This window comes from Poecilia reticulata, chromosome 5, assembly GCF_904066995.2.
Source record: "Poecilia reticulata chromosome 5, P_reticulata-male-v2, whole genome shotgun sequence".
NCBI classification, from domain to species: Eukaryota; Metazoa; Chordata; class Actinopteri; order Cyprinodontiformes; family Poeciliidae; genus Poecilia; species Poecilia reticulata.
Window position 1 is genome coordinate 30,864,545 of NC_088834.1, and position 18,061 is coordinate 30,882,605.

The window sequence follows — 18,061 nt, forward strand, 5'->3', positions numbered from 1 at the left end:
CAATTATTATTTTTTAGAACTTACACTTTTATTATTTTTACAGAGCAATTATACAGCCATACATCAGTAGTATATAACACAAGTGTTGACAATATGAAGTTTCCCATAAAATAAACATCTTAGCATGACATCTTACGACCTCAGCATCACATCTGTAGACACATCACTATACAACTCTAAAATAAGGATACACTTTGGGCTGGATACATAAACACCATATGCCAAAAGACAAACTTGTTGGATTTTATTCAATTACATATATTGAGCATATATGACAAGATACCATCATGACAGGTTTTTAATAAATACAAAAATTACAAAGACATAATTATAAAACATAGTGCAACTAAAAAATGACAGCAGTGGTGAGAATGGTAGTAGGTCAGGTCTGTACTCTCTCAGAATCAACAGCTCCTTCAGTCCTGCACTTGTCTTGTCATTCACTGTTTTTCTGGTAAATTAATCTCTTCTTTCTCTGTTTTTTGTTGGACATTAGCGCTTTATAGATTTTTATTAAAAGTGTAAGTATCTTGTGTTCTCCAGGCACGTAGTGTCATTTTGTAGCACAATCAATTATCTATGTTACCTTTAGTTGTTATAAAATTGCTGTGTATATCAAACATGATTTAAAATAATTTTTACTTTGTAATTTAACGGCTTAAAATTGGGCCTTTGTCTCTTTCTGAAACTCCACCTTCAGAAAGTCATCACAACATGGCTCCTCTATTAACCCTTTAACAACGTTTTTACCAGCATTGCTCTGAGAAGTAGTTCCTATAATGAGCTCATCAGGTGTTTGCTAATTGCTGCTGGCTAGTCGGAAGGAGCTGAGTGGGGGAGTGGTGGGGAGGCCTGCTCTGTGAGGCTTAGAAACTGCAGCTCAGAGGAGAAGCTGTGCTTCGAAGGCAGACCTAGGTCCACCCAGGTGTTCTGCATAGATGAATGGTTGCCATGGAAATTAAAGTATTTCTCAAAGTTGCATGAAAGAATCAAGGCAACACTCCAGGTACGTTTTTGAAGAAGGAATAATATTATAAAATGATGTAAAGCTCATAAAAGTTGATTTTTACATAATATTGCCGCTAGTATTTGGTAGCTTTGACCCCCGGCCTTCCCTGTAAATATGGCCATGATGGCAGCCGGAAAACTACCATTCCCTTACCCAAAGTGTATTCTGAACTTCAACAGGAACACTCCCCCGCAGGATAAGGAAAGAGCTCCTAGCCGTGAAGCTTCGGAACAGGCCCAGCAAACAGGAGCTGGAGGACCGCAACATCTTCCCGGTCCGCAGCGACCAAGAGCGACAGGAAATCCGCCAGCAGATAGAGATGAAGCTGGCCAAGTGAGTCGCTGTGTGTGGACCCAGCTCAGCATACCGTCAGACCCCCCACCCCTCTCATCACCTCATGTATGTTGGCTCATTTCACATCACATCACTTGTTTGTCTACATTTTATCTGCTTTTGTCTTCCTTTTGTAACACCTAACATCCCCATAAGAAGCACTCACTCTTTCCTTATTCATAGCAATGCATTGTGGGGAATATTTGTTCTCATGAATAAGCACAATTCATCTTCAACATTATGGTGATATGGCAATATAAATATATAGGATTGAATGATATGGACTATGTTGTACTGTTGTGATAACAATAACAATGGTGGTTAAAAAAATTTATTTTATATATCACTAAGCTGGTTTGAGTAATGCCATTTAATCATGTTATCAAATTTACTAATATTTATTGATGGTCTTGAAATACAAACAGTAGACAAAAATCATAAAAATAACAGATGATAATAGTTTTTTATATGAAGTGAAATTTATGAAGATGAATTTATCGGAGCACCTATTTCCTTAATTTGGGGAAATCGATGATCGGCCGATCTTTGCATTTGAAACCAAAGGTCTGAAAATCAGCCCTTGTCTCCTTCTACTCAGAGGACTGACCGCCCTGCAGGTCACGTCTGCATGTGCACAGTTAACAGTAGCCACCCCACTGTTTACAACTTAGCAACTTTGTCACTATGTTTAGCAACTTTTCAGACAAAAACAATCTGTATTGCCTAAAATCAGAATTGGCAGGTCAGTCTTTTAAAGATGGATGATTAGACAAAAAACTGCAATCATGCAGTGTTGCTTTTGAGTGATATTTAGGGCAGACGCGGGTTTACGTTGACAAAGATTTCATCGTTAATCTGAACTTTTCTGAGTTTCTCTTTTTTTCTTTCTAGTACTGGCCTTTGTGCTGCAGAATAACTCCTTGAGTGAGGAAGGGGATTTTCTGAAATGCTGAGGTAGACTGAACAGAGCAGTGTGATCGGATTTGTCATTGGGTGCTCTTATTACAAGGACTCTGATTAGGCTGTTTTTCTGCTAATAATGCAAAGACTGATTCTGCTACCACAAGTTTAGTTACAACATCAGCATTTATACCTGAAATCTGTAACAATTACATAATAATTTTCAGAGTGGCATAATAGATGTGTGCTGAACAGAAAATTAGGAGGTATATCAACTTTTTGACCTCACACAACTTCGCTTTTGTAAACAACTTGCATGTTCTGCAGTTCACAAGCAGTTCCAGAGTTTCTTAATAAACTGCTCACTAAAAACATGCTCTAAATGGAGACTGGTCTTTTTACAGAAACAGACTAACTCCATTTCTAGGTAAAAATACAGAAATTATCATAGTTGTGTGTGTGTGTGTGTGCGTGTGTGCGTGTGTGTGTGTGTGTGTGTGTGTGTGTGTGTGTGTGTGTGTGTGTGTGCGTGTGTATATGTGCGTGTGTGTGCGTGCGCGTGTGTGTGTGCGCGTGCGTGCTTGCTACACTTGATGGACAGGAACTACTCCTGCATGTCTTTAATGCAGTTTGATTTGTGATTTTAGTGCAGAAAACAGAGCAAATAGCAGACTTGAAGGAGTTGCACTACTTACTGATTTCCCTCCTGAGTGTTGTGTAAGTTAAATAATTTGGTGACCTCTTGTTTGTGTAGCATTTAACAGAACATTTCATTCAATAACAGGTTTTAAAGGTTTTGATAACAGATAGGGATGTTTCAGTGACATTGCTGATTGAACGTTATCTGAGTCACAAACTCACTCACCAGTTACAAAGGTTAAAGAAACAGCCTTTATACCTTTTAAATTTCCCTTTATCTCCGAAGTTAGAAGGTATCCATAAAGAAGTCGATGTCAGATTATCGTCAGTCCTTAAAATATCATATTAGGTCAACTGTAACTCCAGATTTTTTCCTGTAAAGAGCACAGCATAAAAATCTATCTGTGATGACCATATAAAAGATTAAAGTCTGTGGAAGGAACCAGCAACAAGACTTTTAGAACCTCAAATGCTTCAGCCGCAGCTGTCACGTATTGTTGGAAAGGAGAAGTGTGTGACTAAATGTTTTGTTAATATTAGACAAATATTTTGTCATCTAGTATAGCTAACTCAATACCTCACAATTCTTCAGCATTTCGCATTTCATCTATGTTTGCTAGTTAATCAGCTTTCACTTTAAGCCAAATCTTTTTAAACAGGAATAGTTTCTGCCATTTTTTTGAAGTACTTTCATGAGTTTATTGTACATCTGAATATGGCCACAGAATGTAAAGTAGCTAATATGAAATAACTGGTTAACCCAAATTTCTTAGCTTGTGGGGTCATATTTGCAATGACTAGCTTGTGGTTAGCATCTGCAAGCTAGCTCCCTCTGGCGGTTTAAAAGTGGTTTTAGTCTGTGTCCTACCGAAGGTTTGATGTGATCCATTGACAAATCATATGCTCAGTAATTTCTTTATCAGGGAAGTGTGTTAGTGTTTTAAAACCTGTGATGATAATGTGAAAGCTACCACAAAGCACCAACAGTAACAGATGATACACTCACATTCTGTTTGAGCCTGCTGAGCTCTAGCTTGTCCTGAAAGCACCATATTATGTCAGTGACAACTTGACCGTGTAAATGAGAGGACATGAAGGAAGTGATCAATTTGTAAGCCCGGTGTGAGTCAGTAGTGTGTTAGTTTTATGCTGTGGGACCCACAAATGAAGCTTGTGGAGAGTTGTAATGTCAGTAAGTGAACATGTGCCTGGAAATGCACACGGCACTAATCAGCATTTATTAAAACTGGGAAGTCATTCAGTCAGATTATTTTTGTTTTATTTTCTCCTAGTCAGATACCGGGATGGTTTCTCAGGGTTTCCCTTAGAAAACTTGCTAAGCCCAGTGGTTTTATATATATTAAGGAGCATTATATGACACACTTAGCATCCCAAACACAGCTTATGTAAACCGAGCTGCTGATTAGTCTTGACTCTTGTGTAATAAAAACAGGAAGAGATCAATTTCGTGTCATGGAAGGACAATGTGACTGGATGAAGCAGGGATACGGACAGAGTGTACACAGTGTTAGGTAGGACAGAGGTCAGAGGTGACAGGCTGCTGCTCATGCTTTGCTGTATTACTGCTGTGATTAATTGTCACATCGCTCCTCAGAAATCAAGAAACCAATGATGAAATTCTGTTATCACTTTCAAGATGTAACGAAAGCAGTGACAATTTTTTTATATATATACTGTAATTAGGAGAGACCAAACTCTACCTTTATATGTCTTTATTCCCTTTTTTCAGAAGTTCAAATTAAGTTAACACTGAAAAAAGAGAATAATTGATCCATCTTAAATAAATTACTTCAGTTGGTAACAAGTACTTGAATTAGATTTATATTAATTAAGTTTATGAAGTACTCAAATCTTCCATCCATCCATTTTCTAACACCCTTGTCCCTTAGTGGGGTCGGGAGGGTTGCTGGTGCCTGTCTCCATCTAACGTTCCGGGCGAGAGGCGGGGTCACCCTGGACAGGTCGCCAGTGTAGCAGGTACTCAAATCTTCATAAACCAAAAGTTGTCAAAAGCTACAAATCTCTGTAGGTCCAGGCTGTGTGGAAACAAAAATCTCTGCTTCTCAAAGACAAGACTTCTTTTCAAAATCTGTTCATATGATTTTTTTTTATTTATAATTGGGCTGCACCTTACTGAAATGTAATGATTGACCTCAATTATCTCTAATGTGGTCCCTTGTCTTTCCTCTGAGCAATTCCAAATCCAGCATGATCCATACCGAACAAAGGATAAAAATAAAGAGTAACTTTGCTGTAATCCTTTAAGCTTTGCTATTATCAGCAAACGATGGTAGAAATGTCATAGAAAATATTATTTCCTTTTAAATCGCTTCTTTGTCCCTTTAGACACCTCACTGTTACTGCAAATAGCCAACTGAAGAGCAACTAAACACCAAATCAACTTTTGTTGCAGATAAACTGTCCAGATTTGTCTTAAGGTTGCTATCATTATTTTTCTGTTTAAATTGTGATATTTTCATGAAAACATGTTTAATTCTGCAATATTTGGTCTAAATCCGTCTTGGTGGCTACTGCAGTTGGGTTTTCAGATCGGTTACAGCAGTACAACTAGGTTGATGTCTACGTAACGTTTGGGTGTAAAACCATCTCACTGTTCAGTCGAAAGAATTGTGAGTGTTGTTACTAAGTGTTACTAAGTGTTTTTCATTCAGTAACAATGTCCCACTGAAGAGTGTGGAGGTTCTCATCTAGCTATGTAGTAAAAGATGCAATTTTTAGTTTTTGACCAACTGTTTATCGGTCAGACCAATAAAGTTAAAGATCACTCTGTTCTGATCCCAGGTTGTTTTTTCCACATATCTTCAGGATATTAAGTGCTTAGAATTATTTTAATTGGTCCAGTGTCTTGTCAACAATCCTCTTTGAAATTTTATTGGATATTATTGGAATGGTACTTTTGAAACTGACAGTGCAGGAGAAGCAACATTTGCTCTTGGGTAGCTTGAGAAGCAGAAGTTGTTCACCAGTGTCTCATGCTGAGTGTTGCTGTGGAACTCACCAGGTGTTGGCCTCTCAGCTCGTAGAGTGACGGACTGCAGGACTGAGGCATTAACATGAACTGAGTCACTGCTGAGCACAGCTAAGGCACGCCATTGTTTTTGGGGGGCAGCGGCGTCCCGCTGACCTCTACGGTCTGCCAGAGGACATTATGAGTCCCTCCTGGTAGCCGCTCTCTAAAAATCCATTCTGTCCCAGCGGTTGTGTTGCCTCTGCATGAATCACACTGATTGTGTCACGCTGACAGAACACAGCAGAGCCATGTTTGTGGAGGCGGATGGAACTAATTGTCCTGTTTTAGGTTCAAGTAGCTGCACTGCTGTCTGTGCAGCTTCAGGAACAGAACAGCCTAAATCACAGCCAAACAACAATCCGCTGTGAGCACATCGAATGGAAAGCTGGGTATCAAGGCATTAATCTCATTTAGCATTTAGCTTGACGTTATTAGCTGTGATTCCATTACAAATGTGCGTAAAACTTTGTTGATATTCCACTAAAGTTGACAAATACAATTTTGCAATTGTGGTGTTAATGTTAAATAAGAAACACAGTCTTCCCAAAATGCACTTTGATTTCTATACATGAGCAGAACTTAACTTTAAATTCTTCTACCAAACTTATTATAGACCTGTTATCCTTCAGAGGATGTTTCCTGATGATTCAGAGCTTTGCCATAAATGCAAAAATACATAGGGGCACATTTAATTGGTTCATCTGATGATACAAGAGATTGTTGGTAAGCAGTTCCTACTGAGCCCCTCCTTCTTACTTTTTAATCATGCTCCAGACATTCTACTTAATGCAGATACTAAATCTTTTCTTGTAATTATCTTATTTCTGTCCAAGAAATGTATACTACTGAGATGGTCAGCAACACAGACCGCTATAGTTGATATGTGGATATCACAAATCTCTGCTTTTATCCCAGTTGAAAAACTGACTCACGACCTTCATCAAATGTCAGACAAATTCTGGGGGATCTGGAACCCTCTGCAATCTTTCTTACATAGACTTTGATATCAACTGGAAATGAGGACTGACCACTCCACCCCATTTAATTTTTAATTTTTAAATTTTCTTTTTTTTTCATTCAATGCATCACTCACTTTTCTGCCCCTTGACAGTTTAAGGACTAAAAACACATAACAAATTTATCACAATAAATGATATGCAATATGATGAATTCCCACCTTTATATTCTGTATTAGAATATGGGACAATCAAGCAGCATTGTCCCATGCTGCTGCTTGGGACAATGCAGCAAGTAAAAAGCCTCTCAGGAAGCTTTTTACTTCCTGAGAAAGTAAAAAGCCTCTCAGGAAGCCCAGCTGACTGCATCATGTTGGCTTCGCAGCATTCCCTCAGCTGTATCATAGCTTTGAGACGTTATGTATTTGAGTGAATCCATCAATGAATGCATGCATTTAGTTTTTAACATTAAAGATGATGCCCAGCTGACATATATTCCTGTTGTGAAGTCCAGTTGAGCAGCTGACACATTGCTCTGGCCTACGTTGTCTCAGTGTGCTGCTCTGCAGCAGAATGCAGAGCAGTGGGCGAGGCCTGCAGAAGGGAACCCTCTCCTTCTAAATTTAGCAGTGCAAATGGTGCATCAGCACCCATAATCAATGGCCTGTCTACGTCACAGCTGAGCTCGCCCCGTTCTGCCTGCAGGATTCCTCTGTGGAGCTGGCTTCAGCTTTACTGCATTGCTATAGACACCAACTCCCCGCCCCCCGCCATCTACTTTATGGGCTCTTGTGCGAGAACTCATGTTTGTGAACTCAGCTAAAAGCATTGTTATTTAAGTGTGAAATCGCCATGGCAGCAGAGACGTTCTGCAACCCAACTGGATGTGGTTATGAGGCTAAAGATCGTCCGTCTAATGAGTGATTTAAAAAAATCCCTGATTGTTCTGCTTAGAAGAGTCGCTTCTTTTCACTTTGCTACCTTCTATATGGTTTTTTTGAAGAGCAATTTTGTTTAGAGAGACTTCAGTATCTATTTTATTTGTTGTTTTGGGGGTTTATTTATTTTGGATATTGTTACCTTCCTAAAATAATGGCTGAAATCATTTTTGCCAAAATAAATTTTAGCAAAAGAAAAACAGAAAACCTTTAGGCCAAAAAAATCACTGTCAAAAAAAAAAGATGTACACCATTATTTTAGGAAGGTGACAATATTTAAAATGTCTTCCAGTTCTAGTGGTAAATGTTTGTTATAATTTGAAGTTTATTGATCTTAGAGAGGGTGTACTTGCATTATTATACCATTGCCATATTATTACTTGGTCAGATTATCATCCAGCAGCATTTGTTACTATGACTGGCCTACGGGTGGATGATTGAAACCACTTTGTCTGGCAGATGAGATGACTTTGTTCATCTCATCTCATCTGCTAATGATGATAATAAGGATAATAATGATGTTCAGGGATCGTTCCAACTTGTACACCCAGTTCTTACTTTTACAAGTGCTAACTTTTTTTTGTAGTAAAATCATTGCACACTAGGAATTGAAAAGTACCAATATTCCTAAATCCTTTAGAGAACGTCTTATTTCTTGAAGACATTTCACCTCTTCTTCATTTCTCTGAAGGGTAGGGCCAGAGACTCATGCGGCCTTCACAGTCCTGATAGGGCATCTATGGTCATGATGTGACCTTAACTGTCCTGGAAGTGAACCTGTGGATGTATTGGTGACTTCAGCTGCCTTATTACTGACCTTTATGGCCCAGTTAGATTCATTTTACTGACCCCAACTTCCAAGAAAAAAATTTTCAACCTATTTTCAGAAGTGAAGAAACCTTTTGGACAAAATGTAAAATACATCTCTAGAAATGTTTCTAGAGATTAAATTTTATATTTTGTAGATTTGTTTAAATAAGGATGTGTGGAAGTAGGCTGTGAAGTAATCACCCTCTGCTAGCGGGTCATTAGCCTCCACAGGCTAAGAATTGCCATTAGCTTTGCAGAATATATGTTGAATATGTTGTTTCTGTATGTTCCCAGTAGGGCTGAAACGATGATTTGTGATGAATGAATGAATGAATGAATGAATGAATGAATGAATGAATGAATGAATGAATGAAATAATTGTCAACTAATTCAGGAATCGATAAATCGCTAACTGGACTATGCAGACTCTAAAAAAGGGAATTTACTGAAGAAAAGAAGAAAATATAAATCTATAAGACCTGATAATGTTATTGCCATGTTTACCAGTAATTTTGTCATTTCATTATATTGTGCAGACTTAATGATCTTATTGAGAATGAGCAATGTACGACTCAAATACAAAATGAAAAACACAAATGAATTTGAGACTCTTGCTCAAGCATCCATGCAAGCCTCTAGCCAGAACTGTATATCCTACTGAGACAATAGTGATTATATATGAAGTATAAAAAAGACATTTAAGTAGCCATTACAATGACTATGTCAGGTACCCGGTAAGCCTGTAAAGGACCCAATAATTGGATATTTGTGGCCCAGGGACTTATTTCTGCTGACAATAGAAGTTGGCTGTGTGAAGCAGCTGTCTAGGGCTGCTATAAATAGCTCTGAAACCCTCTGCCCACACAACAGCTGACTAAAGGATGGATGGCTGTATGAGCATTGAGGAATCCCAATGCCAGAAACTGAACCAGCGCTGGGTTTTGCTCTCTCCTCAGTGTTCAAGCATATTGTGCTCAGACAGCAATACACAAAGATCAAGTATTTCAACTCAAGCAATTTAAACACGTTTTGATAATTTACAGTATCATTTTGATCAAGTGTATTTACCACTATAGCAGTTTATAGGCAACTAAGTCTGTCACATGTTGACAAGCTGCTGTATTTCTGAGTTTCGTAATCTGTTTCACCCCAGATGAAATATTAATTCCTGCTCTGCAGAAGTCACCCTCCCTCTTACGTATACGATTCTCTTGGTAAAAGTAAGGCGGTTTAAAAAGTTCTCATTCCCACAAAATCCCAAATGCCTGAGTGCTCTGCTTTCAACATCCAGGCTCAAAATATTTATTATGAAACATACAAAGTGTTGCTGAAGGGACAATCGGTGCTGTGCAAGGCAAAAAAAAAAAAAAAAAAAAGTACTTTGTAATAGAGATGCTGGTTTCCTTTTTGGCTTGTGGAAGTTTTTTTTGTTTTTGTTCAACTGCAGTGCATTTTCTGATTAAGACTGCAGATAATGTTATCAACAGTCCTTTGTTCAAAGTTACTAAAAAAACATAAACTTGTGCTTACAGAAGTTGCATGCTGGTGAGTGGGATTGATCATAGAGTACAAAGTTATTCATTTTTATGAAAAATCTGAAAAGTGCGGCATGCATTTATTTTTAGCCCGCTTTACTCGGATACCCCTAAAAATCATTAAGTGCAACCAGTTGGAGGGTTGTTGCTTTTGTTATCCACATTACATATTATGCCAGAGTTAGCCACTTTGGCTAGTTTTTATCTGCAGTCCCACAAGATACAATCAATATAAATACAATAAACACCGCACATCGACTATTCAGCTTCAGATGAAGAATGGGAGAGCCTTAACGCTGCTTATCACATGATCAGGGTAATAATGGCCCTGATATCACCCAGGGCCAATATACTGTGGAGAATGCAGTTGTTTAGCAGAGGCAATGAGGCTGGTCAGAGTTGAGGTTGGATTAACCTAAACCCAGAAAATCCTAAAAGAAAACTTGTCAAGGGACACAAAACTACAAGCCTATCCACTCCAACAAAACAACAAACCTAAATGTAAATCCAGAGCTGCAGTGGAGTAGTTTAGGTCAAAGCATATTCAGGTGTTAGAATGACACAGTCCAAGTTCAGAGCTAAATTCACCTTAGTAACCGTGGCAAGATTTTGAAATGGACTTCCCCCAATTATTTCTATCTAATTTCACTGATCTTGAGCTTGTTACAAAGATGGATGGGCAAAATTGTTAGGATGTGTGCAAAAAGTTTGGTAGTGTTGATTGCAGAGAGAGGTTGCACAAAGGAGGGCTGAAAAACGTCAGTAAAGTTTGGTTCTGGTGCGACAAAAGATGAAAGGGAATGAATAGTTTTGAAAGTCAGATCCTTTTAGCACTTCAGTCTACTGTCTATGTTGCGAATGGTAGCAGTTGCTAAAAAGGTCTATGCCTCCAAGTTGCCTGAAAGTTCCTTAACCTTCTACCTATGCCGGATATACATTACATCATACATGTTTCGTAATCATGACGACTGTGGTGTCACCAGAGACCGTTTTCCAGTTCCAATGGTCCTGTTATGGTGAGCAACATCACAACTGGGCGTCATTCCAATTTCAGTCTTGGAGTTGGCAGATACTGTACTGTGGAGCGGTTGGAGGGAGGCGAGCGCCGGATGAGACAGCCTGTACATACATGGCATGAAGTAAAATCCTCAAATTATATGTTGCCACCATCCCTGTCCCAGAAGTAGCAATTAGAATTGTACAATGTCTTTTATTCAAGGGATCACACTGCAAGAACCCTCTAATTGAAATGTCAGAAGTCTCTCAGCCTTGGCGCCCACTCAGAGCATTGTTTGTTTCCCTCTGCTTCCCAACCATTCCCAAATAAGGGTTAACCAGCAGCAGTCATGGATGTAACCCATGACTAGAGTGCTCTAAATGAACAGATATTGTATGTTGGAAGTATTTTCGTCATAAAACATTTACAGTTTGGTACAAACAATTACTGGTCAGCTCATTTTTACTACTCGCTAAAGAAATATAATTTTATTACTACAGTAAGATTCAAACAGGTGCAATCATTAGTCAATCAGTCAATTGAGTTATTTGCATAGCACATTTAAGCAGCAAGGCAGTTCAGAGTGCTTTACATCACAAACATGTTCTGATGTGGTCAACAGTTGTGAAAAACACTAACTTACTTGGCATTTTGTCAAGTACCTTGCTTAAAATGATCAATTCACATCAAATATGTTGGTTAAATGTTCCATGCAGCTATAAATAGATGATTGAAAGGACCTCAGTGTTTCAGTTGATTTGCAGTTTTATGAAAGTTAGTTAGGAACATAACTGAACCTTTAAAGATACCTGATACCTGTGTAATACACACTTTAAAACTGCATAAATGTAATGCTGCCTTTTGCTGTTTTTGATGACTATGCACCAGTTATTTTGCTTTAAAAACGCCTTTTTACAAATTTACATAATTGGATGACATTTATAAAACATTCAATTTTAAACCCTTAAGTTATCAAGATGTAATCATTATTAAGTAAGGCTGATTATAGCTCGTCATGCAGAGACTACTGTATGGCTTTATTTATTTATTTATTTATTTATTTATTTATTTATTTATTTATTTATTTATTTCAAACATGATAGCAGTATAAAATAACACATGAACAAGAAATGCAAAAGACACATTTTTTGTACCACAATAATCCTAACATGCTTGAAAAGGAGTAGGAAGAAGTAAGAAACTTAGGAAATCCTACCCCATAAACTCATACAATATTCTGAGCTGGACCCTCATTATTAAATCAAAACAAAACAAAAAAATTTCATTTTATCTGGGTTAATATATGTCTAAATATTTACATCCATACCCACACACACTCATATGTGTTAGCCTCAATTTACATATACACATTAGTGCTATCTCTGACCCATTATATCTCGTGATAATAACCTCCTTATGTTTCCTTTTAAATTGTATTACATTTTGACTTTGTTTTAATGCCTCATTTAACTTGTTCCATAATTTTACACCACATTCATTGGGTCCACTGAAGCAGGACCCCCTTACACAGTCCACCTGCATCTGTTCTGGTGTCACCATCACGTTCATGCTCATCACTCTTGGATTACATATTTCCTGAATGTACCTTCATATGCTTCACATACTGGTGTATGGTAAACCCATGAATAATCTTCTAATTTCAAAATTGTGGTAGTACTTTAATGTTGGGACGAAGAAAAAGCAATATGACATGTCCATTGGCTGTCAGTTAAGCATTGTGACCAAAAATAAAAGGGAAACAAAAGGCTAGAAAGTGAATGTACACGTTCTTACAGGCATGTTACTGAACTTAGTGTTTACCTTTTAGCACTAATGCTTTTCAAAAAACTAGAAATAAGTAATACCTGAGAATATCTTCTAGTTTGGTTTTGTGTGTAAATATCAGAAATGGCAACTTAAGTCTGAGACTGTGGCTCGAATTGCACTTAATTAGCAGAAATAAGACTTCAGACTTCAGCCCTAAAGACTTCAGACTTGGACTCCTTGTCAGAGACTTGAGTCCTATTAACATATATTAACAGACTGCAGCTGCTGCGCCTGTCTTACTATCAAAAGATAATTTTGATCATTAGAGTTGGTGGATTATAGGGTGTTAATGGCTCATGTTAATAACTTCATGTTAGCTTAATAATAGTGACCACATGAATGTCTCTCCAAATGAACACCATATTAAATTACTGGATTGTTTAGAAAATAAAAACATATATAATTTACCTCCTAAATTCTTGTTTTTAAGCTAGCAGCAACGTTACAAGGAAAATTGTATTTCCGGTTTCCTACTTTCAGAAGATCACTTCTCTTCCCATTACTTACTACACCATACCTTGATCATTGTGCAGTAGTTTATCTATCGTTGTTTAAAAACTTTAAATGTGGATTTAGGACACTGTTTCTGAATATTATTTTAATACTTTAAGTTTAGCGTGAGCAGAAGAAAAGCCTCCAAACACTATTTAGTTCAATAAATGATTAACTGGACAATATGAAGGCATTGATGAACAATGACAAAAAAGCACTTTGATTTATCCATAAATTCAACATTAACAGGTTCTCATCTCTTTCTATTATTTTTCTTAGGCATAAGTGTCTATTTATCCTTCTTATATCTTACTACATTGATTAAATTTTCAAAATAATATATACGTCTTTTGGATGGTGAATTAAATTTTAAATGATGAAAAGGTTATTCTTCATATTACATAAAGATTTAAAGATATAATTACTAAATATTCACTTCATAATTTATGCCTAAGGACAAATAGTTCAGATTTAGAATCATAACCTACAGCGATGCAAGGCTAGGAGATATGACACCAAAAATCTTCACATGTAAAACATGTACTACCAGAACGTGTTCTAAGCTGTCTCTTTAAGGCTGTGCCATATTGGATTTGGACATCTAACCAAGTATTTTCTGTGTGAGAAGTTATACCTCAGAAACAGCAACCTAAAGGCTGGCTAATGTTGCATCAGCCTCCTGTGGTGTCAGAAGCCAGACCCTGCTGTTTGAGATCGCCACCTCCACTCTGTGCTCCCTGTGGGAGGGTTAACATCCAGACATGATCTCTCAGTTGACCTGCAGACCTACTGCAAAGGCCAAAACCTTGGACACAAACTGGTTAGATAAGACATTGATTCAGAGTTTCATGTCGATAAACCTTTGAAAAGGTTATACAATGTTGATGCAAGAATCAAGACTGTTTTTGTATCTTGACATTTATGAGTAAAGTAAGGAAGAAAGAAAGGCACACCACGTTTCCTGACCTACGGTCTCACATGAATGTGACCCAGTAATAAAGGAGTACAACTGAGCAGAATTTCCTAAATAAGCAGCATCTGGTTGACTATTTGAGAAGTTTAGTTCCAGTGAATGCAATCCTTGGCACAACTCCCCCTAACTACTGTCCCATCCCCCCGGGCCATCCTGGACTCACTCTGAATCCATATCCGGCTGCGACACTGTCGTCCTCAGACTCTGTCACTGTAGAGATGGGAGTGAGAGATTAGGACACATCTCGGTGAGCACTAACAGGCCAGCGGTGTTCGACTCATTCCATTCTCCTCCAGTTTTGATGAGCTGACATTCCCATCAGCCCTACTCTCGCAAACAGCTCATCGCTTTGACATGCTGGTGAGTTCTCCAACCGGCGAGAAACTTTTACCTCCAGCCAAGCAGAGTGGGTGAGGACTCGTGAGGCACAGATCGATGCAGGAGGCTGTGACTAATGCCCATTTGTTGGCCAACTTGAAATCTTACTAACTCACACTTGCCTTTGTGATGTTACTGTTAGATGCTTTTAAAGCACAGCAGTAATATTTCCTAATGTAACATACTTCTGATCCAGCTTTTCTGGCCGCAACTGATTTTGATTCTCTCCGTCAACTGAGGCAAATCTTATTGACCTGAAATGTTTTCAGGCTGTAGCTCTGCTTCATTTAGCACACTGATTCGCTTTGAGTATTGCCATGTCTGTGGTCTTGTTTATTAAGCCACAAGTAATCCCAGTCACAGCTGAAGCCATCACAGGGCAGGGAGATTATTTTAGACATGCACTCTAGATGCCTTCCACTCTTTCATTGCTCACAAGGCTTTGGACCAAATATTGCAGACCTTACTTTGTTGTCTTTTTCATAGTCTGAACTCACGTTTTGGTAAGTGAACATGAATTAAGTTACTAGGCATATTTTCATACAATTGCCATGCGAATTTTAAGAGAACCTTAGAAATGTCGCACATAAAGGAAAATTAGAATCAAACAGAATTGCATAGGAAGCCAATTGCCAGGGTAATAGTTAAAGGAATAACATCTAGGCATCCCTCGCCCCAATGACACTACCCAGTCCCATTGTGAAGATTCTATATCTTGTATTTGATTCAGTCATGATCCATGTGTCACAACCTTTGGTAAGGATTATCATAAAAAATAGGAAACTGTTTCCTGTTGAATGAAGTTTCTTTGTCTTAAATCTGTGAACTCTGATGAAATTTTAGATGCATAAGAAATTTTTTTTCAAGAGATAAGCATATGTAAAAAAAAAAGAAGAAAAAAAAAAGAAAAACGATGAGGAATGCTGGAACATTGTGCAAACCACAAAACACGTTCGACTTTGTTTTTTGAGAACACTAGAGTTAAATATTCATGGCGAGATCTAATTAGTGTCTGTTGAGTGGGCTCTGTTCTCCTGGTTTCAGACTCATCAGCATTCAATCCCATGTGGCAATAAAAGCTGAAAACACCAGCAATCTGGTGGTAATGCTGAACTCAATGAAACATTATATAAAAAAACTGCATATATAAAAAAAACTGCATATTTCTCCATATTTCTGATTAATAAAACCAAATTGGTGGTTTCAGAGAGTGGGAAGTTCTATAAAGGGTCATTTTTGCCAAGTTGTGAATACAGATAGATATAAAAACAAAATCAGCCGCAGTGTAGAGTGAAAGATGGGAGAATATCCTGAGTGCAGCACTGTGTTCCCAGGTAACATAGCATGACATTTTTCAGCCTGCACCTTCAGCTTCTCTCATTGTCTCCTCTCGTTGCTCCATCTCATCTCGGTTTATTACACTATGCTCTAACTCCCTTCTGCTAAATTAGGATAGTGGATCCTAATAAGAGTTTTTTTTCCCCCTTTTTGTCAATTGAGTTGTGACTTGTTATCTTTATTTAAATCCTGTTATCTCACAGAAGTTTGCCCAAACTCCCATATGCTGTCCAGCAACATATTAGTATATCCAAACTTGTCCAGTACAGGGAAAACCGCTCTTTTATATCCATTCAATTGGCTGCCCCTTTCAGACATTGAGCAACCTCTCATAGAATCTTCAAAGTGGTATCGGAATTCTATCATTTTTGCATTTTGCTTTAGAAATCCACCAAATACCCAGGGTGTAACAAGGGTGTCACGTAAACTACTTCATCTGGTAAAGAGGTTAAGCTAGCTGAAACCATTTTGAAGATTGATTTTGCCAGAGTTCTGACATCAAGATGAACAACTACTACAGTGTTAAACGGTGCCTACAGTATGTACTGTATGGCAGTGGTCCCCAACCCCCGGTCCGTGGACCAATTGATACCGGACCGCGCAAGAAATAATTAAATATTTCCGTTTTATGTATTATTTGAGTCTGGAGATTCTTTTATTTTGAAAATCCTTTAACCGGATTCTCTCGGTTACTTGCGCGTCACCATTGAGCCCACAAGCAGCAAAATGAGTAAGAAGATGTCTTTGGAAAGTTTCTTTGCAAAGGGGAAAAGGCTCAGAGAAGAGACAGGAGAATGGATTTATCCCGGACCGGTAGGTGAGTCCCACATTACAAGCCCGCTCTGCGTAACATGCGGCGACCGGCTGCTAATGAGGCAATGAAGCTTCAAACTGCTTCGCCACATAGAGATTGAGCACGCTGTGCTCAATCAACACACCTCCGGTGCTATTGTCTCTCGTCACTCCCAGATGGAACCGTCTCGTTGCAGAGAAACAAGCTCAGGGCTCCCGTTAGTCATTGTCGTGAGTTAAAATTTTCACAAAAGTAAAATTTTCGTTTTTATGGCACATCTGTATCTTATTTTGAAGGGTTATGTAAACGTTACCATAGCGACCAGAGTCAGAGCGTTTGGACAGTTCGAGAGGAGATGAGTAGAGCTTGTGAGTCTTAAGTTAGACGGCAAGATTTAAGAATTGTCTGCCGATTCTCCAAACCTTGGTGACCACAGAGCTGATAAAATACAACAGGTTTGATTGGTTCGTGTCTCCAGCCACACGGCAGGAACTGATTCCAGTCACGAACATCCCGATTCCAGAGGATAATCCAGTAAAACCCCCAACATAGCGGGAATTTAGAATGACCAAACAAGGATGACGATGCAGAAGCGAAGCAATAGTGATAGTTTGTAGACTCATTTGAATACAAGATGTAACAAAAACTGTTTAACTGTTTTTTCAGTTAACATTTTTATCTGAATAAACATAATAATATATAATGACCTTTACATATAATAATAAACATTTCCACATATCATCTCCGATATCCACCAGACTCTCAGTTGCTCATATGTCAGCTGTTTGGGATTCCCCTCTGTTCTTACGTCACCGCGCTTTCTGATTGGCTACCTGTCACATTCAACAGGTTGTATTGTAGTTCCCACTCAGGGAAAACCCCACAGGCTGTGATAAAAGGGCCAAGACAACCCAAATCGGGCATATTCAGGCTTTAGCGAGAACACCAACATCCTCCTCTCCCGCCTGGGCTGCAACAAAATTTCAAAGTCTTGACCGGTCCGCGATAAGAAAAAGGTTGGGGACCACTGCTGTATGGAACAAGTATTTGTGGAAGAACAATAATCTATTTATCAGGAATAGCTTTCAGAA

General features: G+C 38.4%; 1 protein-coding gene across 9 annotated transcripts in view; it reads left to right on the forward strand.

Moving 5' to 3' along the window:
* The window catches only part of phactr3b (phosphatase and actin regulator 3b), a 60,847-nt gene that overhangs the window by 37,356 nt on the left and 5,430 nt on the right, over positions 1–18,061 (forward strand). For all 9 annotated transcript variants that reach the window (XM_081607462.1, XM_008410193.3, XM_008410198.3 and 6 more), the window contains one exon: positions 1,189–1,342. In XM_081607462.1, coding sequence (XP_081463588.1) covers positions 1,189–1,342 — 154 coding nt within the window. The remainder of the gene's footprint in view (positions 1–1,188; positions 1,343–18,061) is intronic.